This window comes from Lasioglossum baleicum, chromosome 20, assembly GCF_051020765.1.
Source record: "Lasioglossum baleicum chromosome 20, iyLasBale1, whole genome shotgun sequence".
Classification (NCBI taxonomy): Eukaryota; Metazoa; Arthropoda; class Insecta; order Hymenoptera; family Halictidae; genus Lasioglossum; species Lasioglossum baleicum.
This window is the reverse complement of record NC_134948.1, coordinates 1,175,264-1,188,243: the sequence shown is the minus strand read 5'-3', so window position 1 is coordinate 1,188,243 and position 12,980 is coordinate 1,175,264. Positions and strand designations below refer to the sequence as shown.

General features: G+C 45.2%; 1 protein-coding gene across 1 annotated transcript; it reads right to left on the bottom strand.

Annotated features, from left to right (window-relative positions):
• Nucleotides 1–156: 156 nt before the first annotated feature.
• On the bottom strand, nucleotides 157–11,157 carry LOC143218880 (beta-1,4-glucuronyltransferase 1). The gene is made up of 5 exons (XM_076444433.1): nucleotides 10,606–11,157; nucleotides 8,793–9,164; nucleotides 6,086–6,421; nucleotides 5,448–5,690; nucleotides 157–5,172 (listed from the first exon to the last, which is right to left on the bottom strand). Exons 1-5 carry the CDS (start codon nucleotides 10,975–10,977, stop codon nucleotides 4,975–4,977), a joined length of 1,521 nt encoding a protein of 506 aa, XP_076300548.1. The 5' UTR covers nucleotides 10,978–11,157; the 3' UTR covers nucleotides 157–4,974.
• Between the last annotated feature and the right edge of the window lie 1,823 nt (nucleotides 11,158–12,980).

The following is a 12,980-nucleotide window of genomic DNA, read 5'->3' as shown; positions in this document are numbered from 1 at the left end:
AAACCTACCGAGCTTTTTAAAAGTAAAAATATATACACAAGATTCAATTTATTCAAACTTTGTGCGCGGTTTATATTTTATATCTGCACTAACATACCTGAGAGTATATGAGAGTGGAGAGAAATAGAGGAATGTTTAAAATAATGAAAGTTCGAGTTACTTAAACGATTCTTATATTTCTATCCTGTTATTTGGAAAAATACAATTTTACATATGTACAGGGATATAGAGTTAATAGGTCAGTATTCTCACGCGACTTGCAGAGACATTCGTTTATACTCGTGTGCATACATACATACAGTCTCACACGTTACGTCTTCTTTTTCTAATCAAGAGAAATATTCATATATATTACACATAATTCATGTACACGCTAAAAATATCGATTTAATTTATACCAATAATAGATACTTTCCTTTTTGTTGAAACGATCGTTTCGCATATACAATTATGTCCAAGACGAACGACAATTTAATCTGAGAATGCAGAAAACAATAGGATACTCCCGACCGCGTACAATTATATTCTATGTATATAAAAACGTTCTGAAACTCGTTAGCCTAAACATTTATCCATATTCTCGCAAACAGAGCTTCCGGAACGGGGTGAAAATGTTCACAATCTCTCGAATAACAACAGCTAAACGAGACCGAACGAAGAAGAAATCGTTCACTGAAGATTAATGGGGAAAGAGCCTGAGAGAATGTACAAGAATAATATACACTGTACCGTCTAGCAACACAGTGGCTTATTATTTACAGTACTTACAATCACAATACACACAACGACGTGCCCTTATCGTTTTCTATAGAAATGCCATAATTATTTTGCAGTCTAGCACTTTGTCGTGAAGTGCTCAGTCGAGAAAGATAAAATTCAGTGTATTTACGAAGTAATTGAAATTCACTGTAAACTAGCGAACGACAAACGGATCCGAATGTAACAACAGGATTCTCGGCTAATTTGAAAGACTTCTCCTCATTTGTGTCATCGTTACAAAAAAGCGTATCGTAGTGAAAAAATCAGATATATATATATACCTGTACAATGAGTTCGTCGAATGGGCCAGTCATAATAATAAATGTGAATCTGAAGATGTTATAAATCAGTGAAAAATATTTTATTGGTAAAAATGAATTACAGTGTCAAGGCGATATTACAAGGTGTATGGACTTAATTTCTTCCTTAAGACTTAAATACATACTAGACAAAGTGTACGCATAAAAAGTCTGCTACGTTAACAATGTAATTCATTTTTTCTGTTCTTTTTTGTTCTTCTTCTTGTCCCTTTGCAACATATCAATCACCGCAGTGATTTATTTCACCTTCGAGTATGTTTCTTATTATGCTTAGCTCTTCGTGTCGGCTCTCTTTTCCGCACACCTGTCTCAAATACCACACGCATACACATTGAGACGAAGACGATAAGGCACAGAATACACATTATCATTTACGAACAATTATTACACACGATTTGCACAGCCCCGATAAATTAAAAAGGGGATGGCAATAGACGACCAAAGGAACTCGCAACTCCTGTCTCGGAAGAGTTTATATTCTGCCACGAGTATACGGAGAAACAAATGATCCGTTCGTTCGATGAATACTTTCGCACGTGAATGGACGTCGCCACAAATTCAATTCCCCTGAACAACTTATTCCTATTACGATATAAAATGCTTTTCCAACTGAACCGTTTCCGGAACTCAATCTATTGTCAATGACTCACGTTCCCTTTTCAGATATTTTCGACAGTATCTACGTTACGATACCACCTCTGGTGAAAATGATTGTTGTACCCACTACATTGGGAATTATTCAAGATTTCTCTTGACCCCTCTCGAAAGAATGGATTCCATACTTTACGTAAGGAAGCGGAACTGCTTTCTTCGCTGAGGATTAGCGTAAAATAATTTCTGGAACTGCTGTTCACTCAACGCTAGGTTTACAGGGCGAGTTCTAATATTTTTATATTTTTCATCCTACGATTATTGAAATCATGAAGTTGCTTACATGGAAATTGATTCCATAAGCTTCTTTGTCCAAGCGTTGTAGTCAACATTGCACAGAATCTAAATAAATAGAGCCTTGTCATTTTTGCTGGCTGAAACGTTTAGTTTACGATTATTGAGATTGTAAAGAAGAAATTGATTTCTTTGTCGTTACTTTGATAAAGTCCCGTTGCACTGACCCGTAGACCTAGCGTTGATCGAACCAATTCAGCCAGAGGTGGTATTCGTGAAAGAATGATGCGATAGCACGAAGCAGGATTATAGAAGTAACACTTAGTTTGTGCCCTAAGATTATCACACAAAAATTCGAGTCAGTGTTTCTCATTTACGGGTTCTCGTTAGACTGACTCTAAATTGTCGTTCAAGTCTTATCGATATTATATGTATTCCTATAGCCTTTGAAATTGATTACTGGGCAGAGATAAAAGAAACACATGGTTTCGACGTACATACATTATAAATCTGTGCATCGTATGGCGTCGAACACCATCGAAAAACATTTTGATTCCTTGGGAAACAGAAAACTGGTGCGTGCTGGTTGCAAAACTTGTAAATCAATGGTTCGCTTAGCGCCATCAGTTTGGACTTGTTTGAGTACACTGGTTCCTTAATTATCTCACTCGCATCAACCATTGTAGCTTGTTCGATGTTCGTTTTGATTTCGATACAGAATTTTTGGAACGTCGAACAGTCTACGCTTCTTACGCAGGGACTCACCCAGTTTGAATACCTAATTATTCCGTGTAAAATAGTATCAGTTACAATCGTGCTCGTGTACTTACACTTACGAGCGTGTATATAATATTTATATATTTACAATGTTTTCGTACACGATCCAAGATACTTCCCGAGACGCAAAATCCCATAATAATAAACCTCTCAGCCCTGTCTGATCAGCGCGAAGCTCTTTCTCGTGCATGATTCGATTGGGAAAAAGAGACGTGCAGCTTGTCAAATCTAGCTCTGCGGTTGACCAAAACTTAGGAATGCACAGACAAAAACAAAGACTGCACTTGACGAGAGAAGGATGCAACATAAAAGTGCGTACTGTCCATTATTTCTTACAGCAGTAAACATACAAAACAACTGTTTATATTTTTGTGTGAATACACTTGTGTCACTTTGCTTTTTAATTGAACTGTCGCCACGTGCATCGTTTGACAGGTGACGATCAGTTCACCATCGTTGCGAGATTCCGCCTATTTACAGCTAGATTTGACAAGCTGTACGATCCATAGTGATTACACCCCTTACGATTTATCGAATGACTTTCTTTTCTCGACGATAACGAGTGGTTCGAATCACTGGAAGCACCGATTCCCTTCGTGAGTAGAATAGAAGAAAAAAAAACGTGTGTAAACGACAATACACCTTAGTTATGCTAATTAAAGAATCGTTAAACAACTAATGACTGGATGCTCGTTAATCGAAGAGTCATAGGATACAGTGTCCCTGGTCGCAACGGTCGTCAAATGTTCCTCAGTCTTGAACAATTCGAAAATATTTCCGCGGCTTCTCTCGATCGATAGTTTGACTTTTCCGCCGCGAGTGGAGGGAGGAGAAATGGCGGGAGATTCGAAAATGACAACCTCACTGCGCCCGCCCTGATTGCCTGGTCGCTCGATACTTTCGAGCTCTCGATAGCAGGCGGACGATAAATGCATCGGGTTACAGCGAAATCAGAATAAATAACCAATAAGATTACGCGTGTGTCCCTCGATGGGGAAACGAGGGTATGGCAGTGAGGCGAGTAATACGAGAAAGAGTTTGAAACATCGCAGCAACATCGCTCTGTGCTCAAGGTAATTCGCCTAGCGAATTTAGACAACGTTCATAGGAATGGTGAAACCGTAAAAATTCGATGAGCATGACCTACCCTTCAGTTCACTGGTACTAACTACCTTGAGCGTACCATTTGTCTCGTGCAATTCAGCAAGAAAGTAGAAACGTGGAATGAGAGAAGAAATGCACACAGAAAAACCGATAGAAGGAAACGTTGCAGCTGTACACACGGAGGTGCTACTTCGAAACGCTACTATGTACAATCATCTCGATGAGTCTCTGCTGAAAAATACAGTGGAATCCTTTCGCAGCGGGGGAGAACATCTTCGAAGAACATCTCTACACTGTTGCGCGCTCCGTTAAGACGCTAGACTCTCGCGCGTGAATCTCGTTGCACGCTCACGCACCGCTAGATACATGTACGTGCACGAGGATTGTACTATTGTAATAACAAACTCAAACAATTCCGCAAGATTCCCGAAATGTCCTACTTCTATAGTAACGACGGGTGCTGGCAGGGACACGGTTTTGTCTCAATTCAGACAAAAATGCCCACCGTTTGAATGCCTACGTTTTCAAGTCGTAATTTGCATTATTCGGCAGCACGTAGCGGAGCCGCGAGAAGCATTATGGCGGCGCTACAATGCTGCCGCTGTCGAACAATACGTTTTCATAAAGCTACGATAGCTGCGTGCTGCCGAATAATGCAACTTACGCCTCGAAAACGCAAAAGTGGACCACCTTGGGATAATTGCGCGCTAGATTGATCCTTCATTTAGCGTGTAGGAGGCGAGTCTAGCGCCTTAAAAGATGCACTACTCTCTCGCGCTTTTGTACTAGCAAAGAAGTCGGTGATGAGAAACGAAGGAGTGGCGTGTAACTCGTCGCAGGAACTAACGATCAGTTTGCTGAAGAAGGTGAAGAAGAGCGGAGTCGTCCCCTTCACGGTTAGACTGATCAATAAACATGTGTATACTTTCGGCACCATTCAATTGGCATCATTATAGGGCAATGTCTGTGAATCACAATGAACGCTGTTCGGGCTCTCTCGTCGACACCGTTTCTCAGAGGATCTGGAAACTGAAGGAGCCTGCCGCGCGTAGTATTCGTCTTTCCAGGGGACAACACCTGGAAACCTGTCACCTGGGGACACCTGCGGACGCCTCGGATTCTCCACGGGCTACACAGCGCAGCCCTTCCGCGTTCCATAAAGGATCTTCAGCTCCGGCACGATGATCTTCTTGATCAGCGAGTTCGTCTTCGCCGTGAGCATCTCCCGGTGAGGGTCCTTCTTGAAGATCTTGATGCCGGGACGGTGCACCAGGAACGCGTTGTCCAGGATCAGGAAGTCGTAGTCGAGGACGCATAACGCGTAACCCTGAATTAAAATACAAGCATTAGGTGCTAATGGTACCTTGAGAAGGTAGCCTGAACGCTCAGGGAGAGGCAGAGTAGCATCCGGGGCTACTTTTGCACCCAACAAGCTGTTTACGCATGAGCAAGGAGATGTTTCTTACTATTAACTGTACTAGAAGTGATTGAAGTCATGTAAACCTAGCATAAAAGGTGATAGCATGAGAGGATACAGTCTGTTCACTACAATTAGCAGCCTAACTTGATGTTTGCAGGGTTTAAGGTTCCAGAAGTGTCTACCTGTGTCATTTTGTCGCTCTTCCCTTCCCAGCTAAGCCTCTCGTCATACAGAGGGTCGTTATTGGTCCCGATGAAGATTGGCTCCCAGTGGACAAAGCTGCCCGTCCTCTTTCCAACGTGAAAAATGTGGAGGTCCGCGGTTTCTGGGGCCTCCTGCCACTCTTTGCTACGAGGAACATTATGGCAGCCAGAGCACAGCTTCTTGTGGAAAGGAATGGCCGAGCCTGCTTTCAGCATTTGCGACTAACAGAAACGAAAATAATACGGATAGAGTACCAGCTATATTTTGAGTATACGCAGGGATACTATACAGCGATGCTGAACGATGTTTAATGGCAAAGCTGTGCTACTAATTGCCTGTATCAAGGTCCACGGTCAAAGGAAGCGCCATTGATTACACACGACCCTCGCGTTCATGCTGTTCAACGGATGCGCGACCGTTGCACTCCGCAACTTTGCTTTCGATTTAATTGCCATCAAGCTTCAAAGTTGCGCAAATGTTAAACGCGAAGGAACAGTATCGCGACGATCTGCGCAATTCGTGCAATTCATGTAATTCTTATTATCGTCAGCTAGACTAGCAACATCCTGAAAGTTTTCGTTCGCTTGGGGTCTCGACGAATGCACCGCAAACTCACCAGACGCGTTTTGTTGTCCGGTGGCTGGTTCTTCTCGTCCACCTCGAAGATAGACAGTACAAAAACTTTCGGGTTCGGCTTGTACAAGGCCGGCTGGTCTCTCTTCCTGATCATCTCGAGGAACTTGGCCGGCAAATTTGGGTTCGGATAGAGCTCTATGTCGCTGGCGAGAACGTAGAACGTCGGCGCCGATTCGCGTGCTATATTACGGCCAACGTTCACCGGGTACAGCAGCTTCTTCTCGTTTTTATACATCTTCGAAAGCGTGACGTTCACCCACGGAGGCCCCAGCGTGCAGTTGTACGTGTCGGACATGACTTTCTCGCTCGGGGGTACCTATTTTTAACGGATTAAGCAAACCATTAGACACACTGGAATTCTCGAAAACCTGCTGGCATTTCAGTGGGGTGGCTTGTTCTACTTCGCGGAGCAGCTAGACACTTCCCACGCACTATATTTAGTATTGTTAGACTCGAGTGTTCGCCACGAATCTGTTGCTGGTTATTACACGGCAAGGGGTTAACAATTGTGACGAGCACAACAGCAAATCGAACAGAAATTCTTCGATCTCACCTCCAGCATTGCTCATCAATTTTATTAACCAATTTGCATCACTCAAACGGCACGGAAGTATGTTTATGAGGTGCATCTGTTTAGCATACATATGTATACGTTCACCAATTAGTTCAGAACGAAAGAGAATGTGACGCAGAGAATTGATTGCATATTGAACACAGAGAAGCAATTTTGTATGACAAACGGTTTGCCATTATAGACACTTTAAGAAATCAACGGGTAGAGAAAGCAGCTCTTGTGTCCGCAGTTTTGTATGACGAAACTCTGTCGTTGAGTTGGTCCGTTTCCGGGCCTAACAATTCCGTACGCGTGTAATTCATTGAGTCGTTAATAACTGCAATTAAGAAAGAGACGCCTTCCGCGAAGAAAGAAGGGAGACTATGTGGAACAGAGGCGAATATAAATGTGTATCACTAACCAGCTGCTAACTAGTCACCCGCGTATCTGATTGATACATACTTTCACGGCCTCTGATCCACTTTTCAAGAAATGCTGTATTGTGTTTCCCCGGGCTGGCCACTCGATACCGTCGCCGACAGTCGACTTTCCCTTTCGAACTTTTACCTGGAGGGTGGCTAACAAACGACTGTGTACTCTCACGACGGAAACGTTGCATCTAGTTCACTTTTGATGCAACGACAGAAGAAAGAACTCCAGGATCCAGACGTTTTACAATAGCTACATTCAACCAATCAATGTATGTAATCAATGATCAAACAATCAATGTATGTAAGCGAATCTTCTAATCCCGACGACACGTTCAAGTTGATACAACGACAAAGGAAAGAATTGCAGGATCTAGGAATTTCACAGTGGCTACATTCAATCATAAGTGATTCTTCCAGTTAATGGTCTAGCTAAGTATCCAAATCAAGATTTCGTCTGCCTTCTCCAACCGCAACCGATTCCCGTATCGGCGAGCGATTTCCAACGATTTCGTTCGAGAACTTCATCCATGGCGGTGTTCTCTTCATCCGTGAACTGTGGAAATGTTCAATTAACACCGCAACAGTTGCTCCTCCCATGGTTCTTCACGGTGTGCGCATTCCCCCGTGCGTGACGCCGCTAGCATTATCTTTACAAGTAATTTCCGACAATCTTTTCAACGTTGTACACCCCTCGGGGACCACTGTGTCACGGGAATTGTCCGTTTCCTAGCGAAGAATTTACAAGATGTCCACGCACCGGAAAAATCCGCAAGGAATCATTGTCGGTGACTGTCGACCGTGAAAGTCTCGCCGGAGGAACAATGTTTCTTGCCCTGAAAGAACGCGATGGCCTTGCGTCTTGCAAAATGCGCTGCTCGAGATTTCATATTCCCTTTTTTGTGACGTTTTCTCTTTCATTTCAGGGATGGTTCTATTCCGATTCGAAGAAGAAGTTAGAACAAGTCGTTTACACGACGATGAGCTGAATCCTCATTAGAATTCAGTGATGTAATGATTCTCAACTTTTTATAGGAACACTTCCTTCCCTTAACCCGGCGTTAGTTAGGTAGGGTCTCACAGACCCCAGAGATTTTAGATGGATCGTAACATTGTAACAACGCGTGACAGTTGTTAAGTATTTTTGAATAATAAACATTTAACTTCGTGGATCTGCGTTTTTACTCCGACAAATTACAAGCCTCTTAAGCAATACCTAATCTTATATTTATGAAAATGGTATTTATTTCTATAATACAATACATTATTTCGGGGGGTCTGTGAGACCCCACCTTACCACTTACGATACATTTTCCCACCTTACCAACGCCGGGTTAATGCGTGTTTTAGATAATCTCATTGTGAACACCGAACAATAGGAATACATGAATAGGACAAGTGTTATTACAGTGGTAGAGCCTAACGTAACGTATTAGAGCACTGTCTGCATTTTTCGACAGGTTCTCCGTCGCAGTTCCTGCAGCCGCGATCATTAGACTAGAGGTTTCTGTGGCAGATTTACAAATCGCTTTGTGGAGAATTTACAAAGGAAAATACGCCAATCTGATATAGAGGTAAGTGTTAGAGGGTAGGACGACTTATGATTGGCCAATGCAGGGGTCCATGCCTAAGCGGGATCTGCAGAGATCTTAGCAGCCTACGGATCTTCCTTCGCTAGGAGGGGGGGGGGGCAGTACACTATTTACCACTTTTGGCACGTGTTTGCTGCTGAAGAAAACGTGGAAGGTGACCAGCTGGGCGATCAGGGGGCTGCCACAGTTTCTCGAGTACTTGATGGCGTCGAGTGTCGCCGAGAAGTCTGTGCCAGGAGCGTGCATAGCAATCGATATCGGCGCCCTCCAACGTTCCAGCAACGGCTCCAGATTGTCCAGGAACGTGTAGTCCGCGTGCGTGGTGTACGTCACGCTCTCCCAGCATCTCACCGCCATGCTCATCGGAACGTAATTGTATAGGACCCAGTAGTCGCCACGTTGGGCCCTTCTCGGCTCCAGAGACTTCTCCTTGCAGGACACGGCCTCCTTCAGGCTCATCGTTGGCCGGACGTTCGTGTTCTTCGCCTTGACAACAGAGCAATCGTTCGTGTTAATTAATGCGTTAAGTAATAGTTATAAGAAGACTGCGGATCTTTATGCGAAATAAAAATGTTCTTCTGCATTGATTCTGGAAAACAGGAATAGAATAAAAATTGATTTCACCCCTTAAGTACTCCGTTACATTAAAAGCAACATTATCCGGAAATTTTTCTAATTCTCTACTGTTTTATATCTCACCCAGCCAATTTCTTTATGATGCATAAAGACCCGCAGTCTAGGATACGTTAGGTTCGTGCTAGATCGCATCTATACTTGTAATGGTATATTATTGGGCATTGCTCGGCCACCCTGTATATCTCCTGTCTCTCCTACGAAGTTACATGTTTGCGGTTTGCAGTTTAGCGATAACAGGCACGCGACCCGCCACTTCCTGTCATGGAGGTCATCGGGGACAATGAATCTAATTGCCGCAGTTCAGACATACGATAATGTTTGTAAACTTTTGCCGATGTTGTTGCCATTAACCGTTGACCCTTGACGACGTCAAACCGCGTAACACGATAACGCGATTGGAGGAGCTCCGTACAAGTTTCTCCGGCGGCGATAAACATTAACAATTACATTTTAATGAATCTCAAATTTTTTAATCCTTAGTTTCCACCAAAAGTTGCTGTACCATCATTCGAAATCGAATTGATTATCGAACATTTATATTTCGACGAATGGCGTGAATCGCGAGAATCGGCACGAGTCCTAGACACAAAAATCTCGTTCGCAAAAAGACGTTGGGGGTCGAGACCGAGGGACATGAACGATCTCATTCATCGGTCCCGGGGAGTGCCCAAACGAGCCGAAATGTTGTTCCCCGACTTATCCGGAAATTTGCGAGCCCATTGAAATATCACCACCCTCCCCCCCCCCCCGTAGGTAAAAGCATTTGCCTGAATTTTGCACGGGCGAGAGCACACCACGTGCGCCGTTCTCCTCGTGTCTGAAATATTAAGCTCCGGCGGCGGCGCAGGAGAGCTGAGCTCGGTTGACGCGAACGTAATTTTTCGAACGGAGAAAAGACTCGGTAATGGCCGCTGTCTGATGCTGCTGAATCTTTCAGCAGCACGTATACACACTTAGCCCCGGCCATCCTCGATCCTCTCGGGATCAGAAAACATTTATTCGAATTACTCGCGGAAAGCGGATGACTAATGTTTCGTACAGGCCTGAAGATTTCGCCGAATTTGCACTAACACCATTGTTTTCCACATAATATCAATAAAAATTGTGGGTGGGGCCATTGGACCAATCTTTTTGCCTGCAAAACTTGAAAATTGCATAAACATCCGCAGTCTGCTTACGAGCGTCCATCGCATCGTCGAGCGAGTTTTTCGAGGGGGACATGGGTCGCAGGCGGGCCAGTAAGAGGGGACGGGACGTTCGAGCGACCTCGAGGCATCATAAGCCAGCTTACCGTCTGATTGCGTTGATGATCGTTCTTGTCAACAGAGGCGGCGCCCTTGGCCTCGTTGGGCGTCGGCCTCGTGGTAACCAGCCTCGCCCTGGCCAGGCTGGTCGTGTTGCCCCCTCGTGGACCTTTCCCGGTCGCATCCTTGATGGCAGGTACAGCCGATACATAAGTAGCGACGCCCTTCTGCGTCCCGTTCACGAGGTCCACGGCGCCGAACGTCTCGGCCTGTAACGGCGCCGCCCAGTTCGTCGGCGGTTCCTCGATCCAGGGCCCGGAGGAGCCGAAGTGGGCGCACACGTAGAGCAACACGCAGATGTTGAGCACCACCGACACCCGAAGTGCCCAATTTCTACGCAGTATGCTGAACAAGCTCATTCTCCAGCCTCCTCCAGGTCCACGCTCCAGCTACCGCTCCACCACCCGTCTCCTCCTCGATCCCCTGGTCCACCGCCTCCTCGCCACCCCTCAGGGGCCCGTGCTGCTCCGTGATCAGGATCTGAGCATGGCTGCACCAGTCCACGACCTCCTCCTCCTCCTTCCGTCTCGAATCTGGAACAGACATCCGAATCGTCAGACAGGCTTCGATACTCTACGTTTCTACGGCATGGGTTGCAGGCCCTATTTGCCCCGAGAGCGACTCGGAGTGCCCGCCGGGGCGAAGAAAAACACCTTTCATCTTGGTAACTATCTATCCTGACTCCTGTTTACAAATTGCTCTTAGAAGCTGAGTGGGCGTGGCCTATTTAACGCAAGTGGGTGTCACCTGATAACAAATTATACCAGAGAAAAAGGAGATTCCTTATCCTCCGAGTTGGATTTTTATAAGAATCTATCTTGTCCTCGGTTTGTCTCACTTTTTTCTAGACTACCATGAGTGGGCGTGGCACGGTAACAAATCATGTCGGAGAAAGAAGTCTTCCCTTCTGTTTGCAGACCGCACAAGCGGGTGTGGATAATGATCTTTCTTTACTTTGACTGTTTCTACTTTCATTCGGATGAGGGAACGTCCTTTCCCGATGATTAGGGAGCATATTGTGGGCGTGGTCTCAAGACCCATCGCGTCCAGAGTTTGAAACAGTTCCAAAAACAGTGTTCACATACTATGATAATTGTGACATTTCACTGTCGACTACAATAGAAAACTACTATCCTTGGTCACAATACCCCAAGTGGGCGTGACCCGAAAGCCCTTCACACCTGCGTATCCACTATTCGAAACCGTCAGCCTTGGAAACAACCCTACCCACTTCGAATATCTGAGAAATTCCAATTTTCGGTTCGCTAGAGAAATTTTCTATGACTTTTAGGTTTTAAAAAAGATCCTAACAAGAGGGTCGGCTCCTCGTTAACCCAGCTCGTTGTCCCAGCGTTTTTAATGAATCCTGCTACCGGGCGAACAGCGCGGCGTCGTTTTTACCGGACGACGCGTATATTACGGCGAAACGTGAATCGTGATCTCGTGGACCGGCCTCGGTGACAGAATCTCGCGGCCTGTTGGCTAATGCGAGCGACCGGTGATAATGACACGTTGCTGCCGTGCCGGTTGCTCGATCTTTTTGCCCCGGCGCGGCGCGGTGCCGGTGCACTCACCACGCATGAATGACTCCGTGCGTGCATGGCAATGGCTTCATTGTTCGACCGTTAGACACGCGACGCGTTTTATTGCGCGAATGAGAGCTGCCCGGTCGCGGGCACGGCCATTTTTCCTACTACCGGTTGTCATCTAGCTCTTGGACTATACACCGCCTGCGAATGCACGCCGCGTGTTTCTCTCGGAAATCGGTTCCCAGGCAGTTCAAACAAATCCCGATCACCTCGAACCCCTTTTTACGACCTCAAAAAAAAAAAAAAAGAAAATGGAATCCAATGAGAAACCACCCCCTTCCTTCCCCGAACCCCGGAATCTTGTGCCAGCAAATCCCCCCGATCAATAGTAAACGGATGGTCGAGTTCTTAAAGAAAGTCGATAATTAAACCACCGGTGACAATACCCTCTATCGGGCCAGAGCCTTCCGGTTCCTGTCGCATTTTTCCACCCGCTGACTTCGGCTCGCTGTCCCCACCGCGTTTTTCAAGGAAATGGCGCCAAACGTTGACTACGGTGTATACAATTTATACAGGGTGACAAGAAATAACGGAGTTAATCATTTCTTATGTTTAACTCCGTTATTTCTTGTCACCCTGTAATAATTGATACGAGGCTTTGTATCATTTTTATTCGCATGAGAATAGGAAGATAAATATTCGACTTCTAAAGGGAGCCGCACTTTCAACTATAATATGGCAATTTTTTGCATTACTGCAAGCACGATCGAGGAACCAACCGTCCGCATACAACCTGATTCGCAAACATTCCTATTTTCTCGGCTCTGGCATGG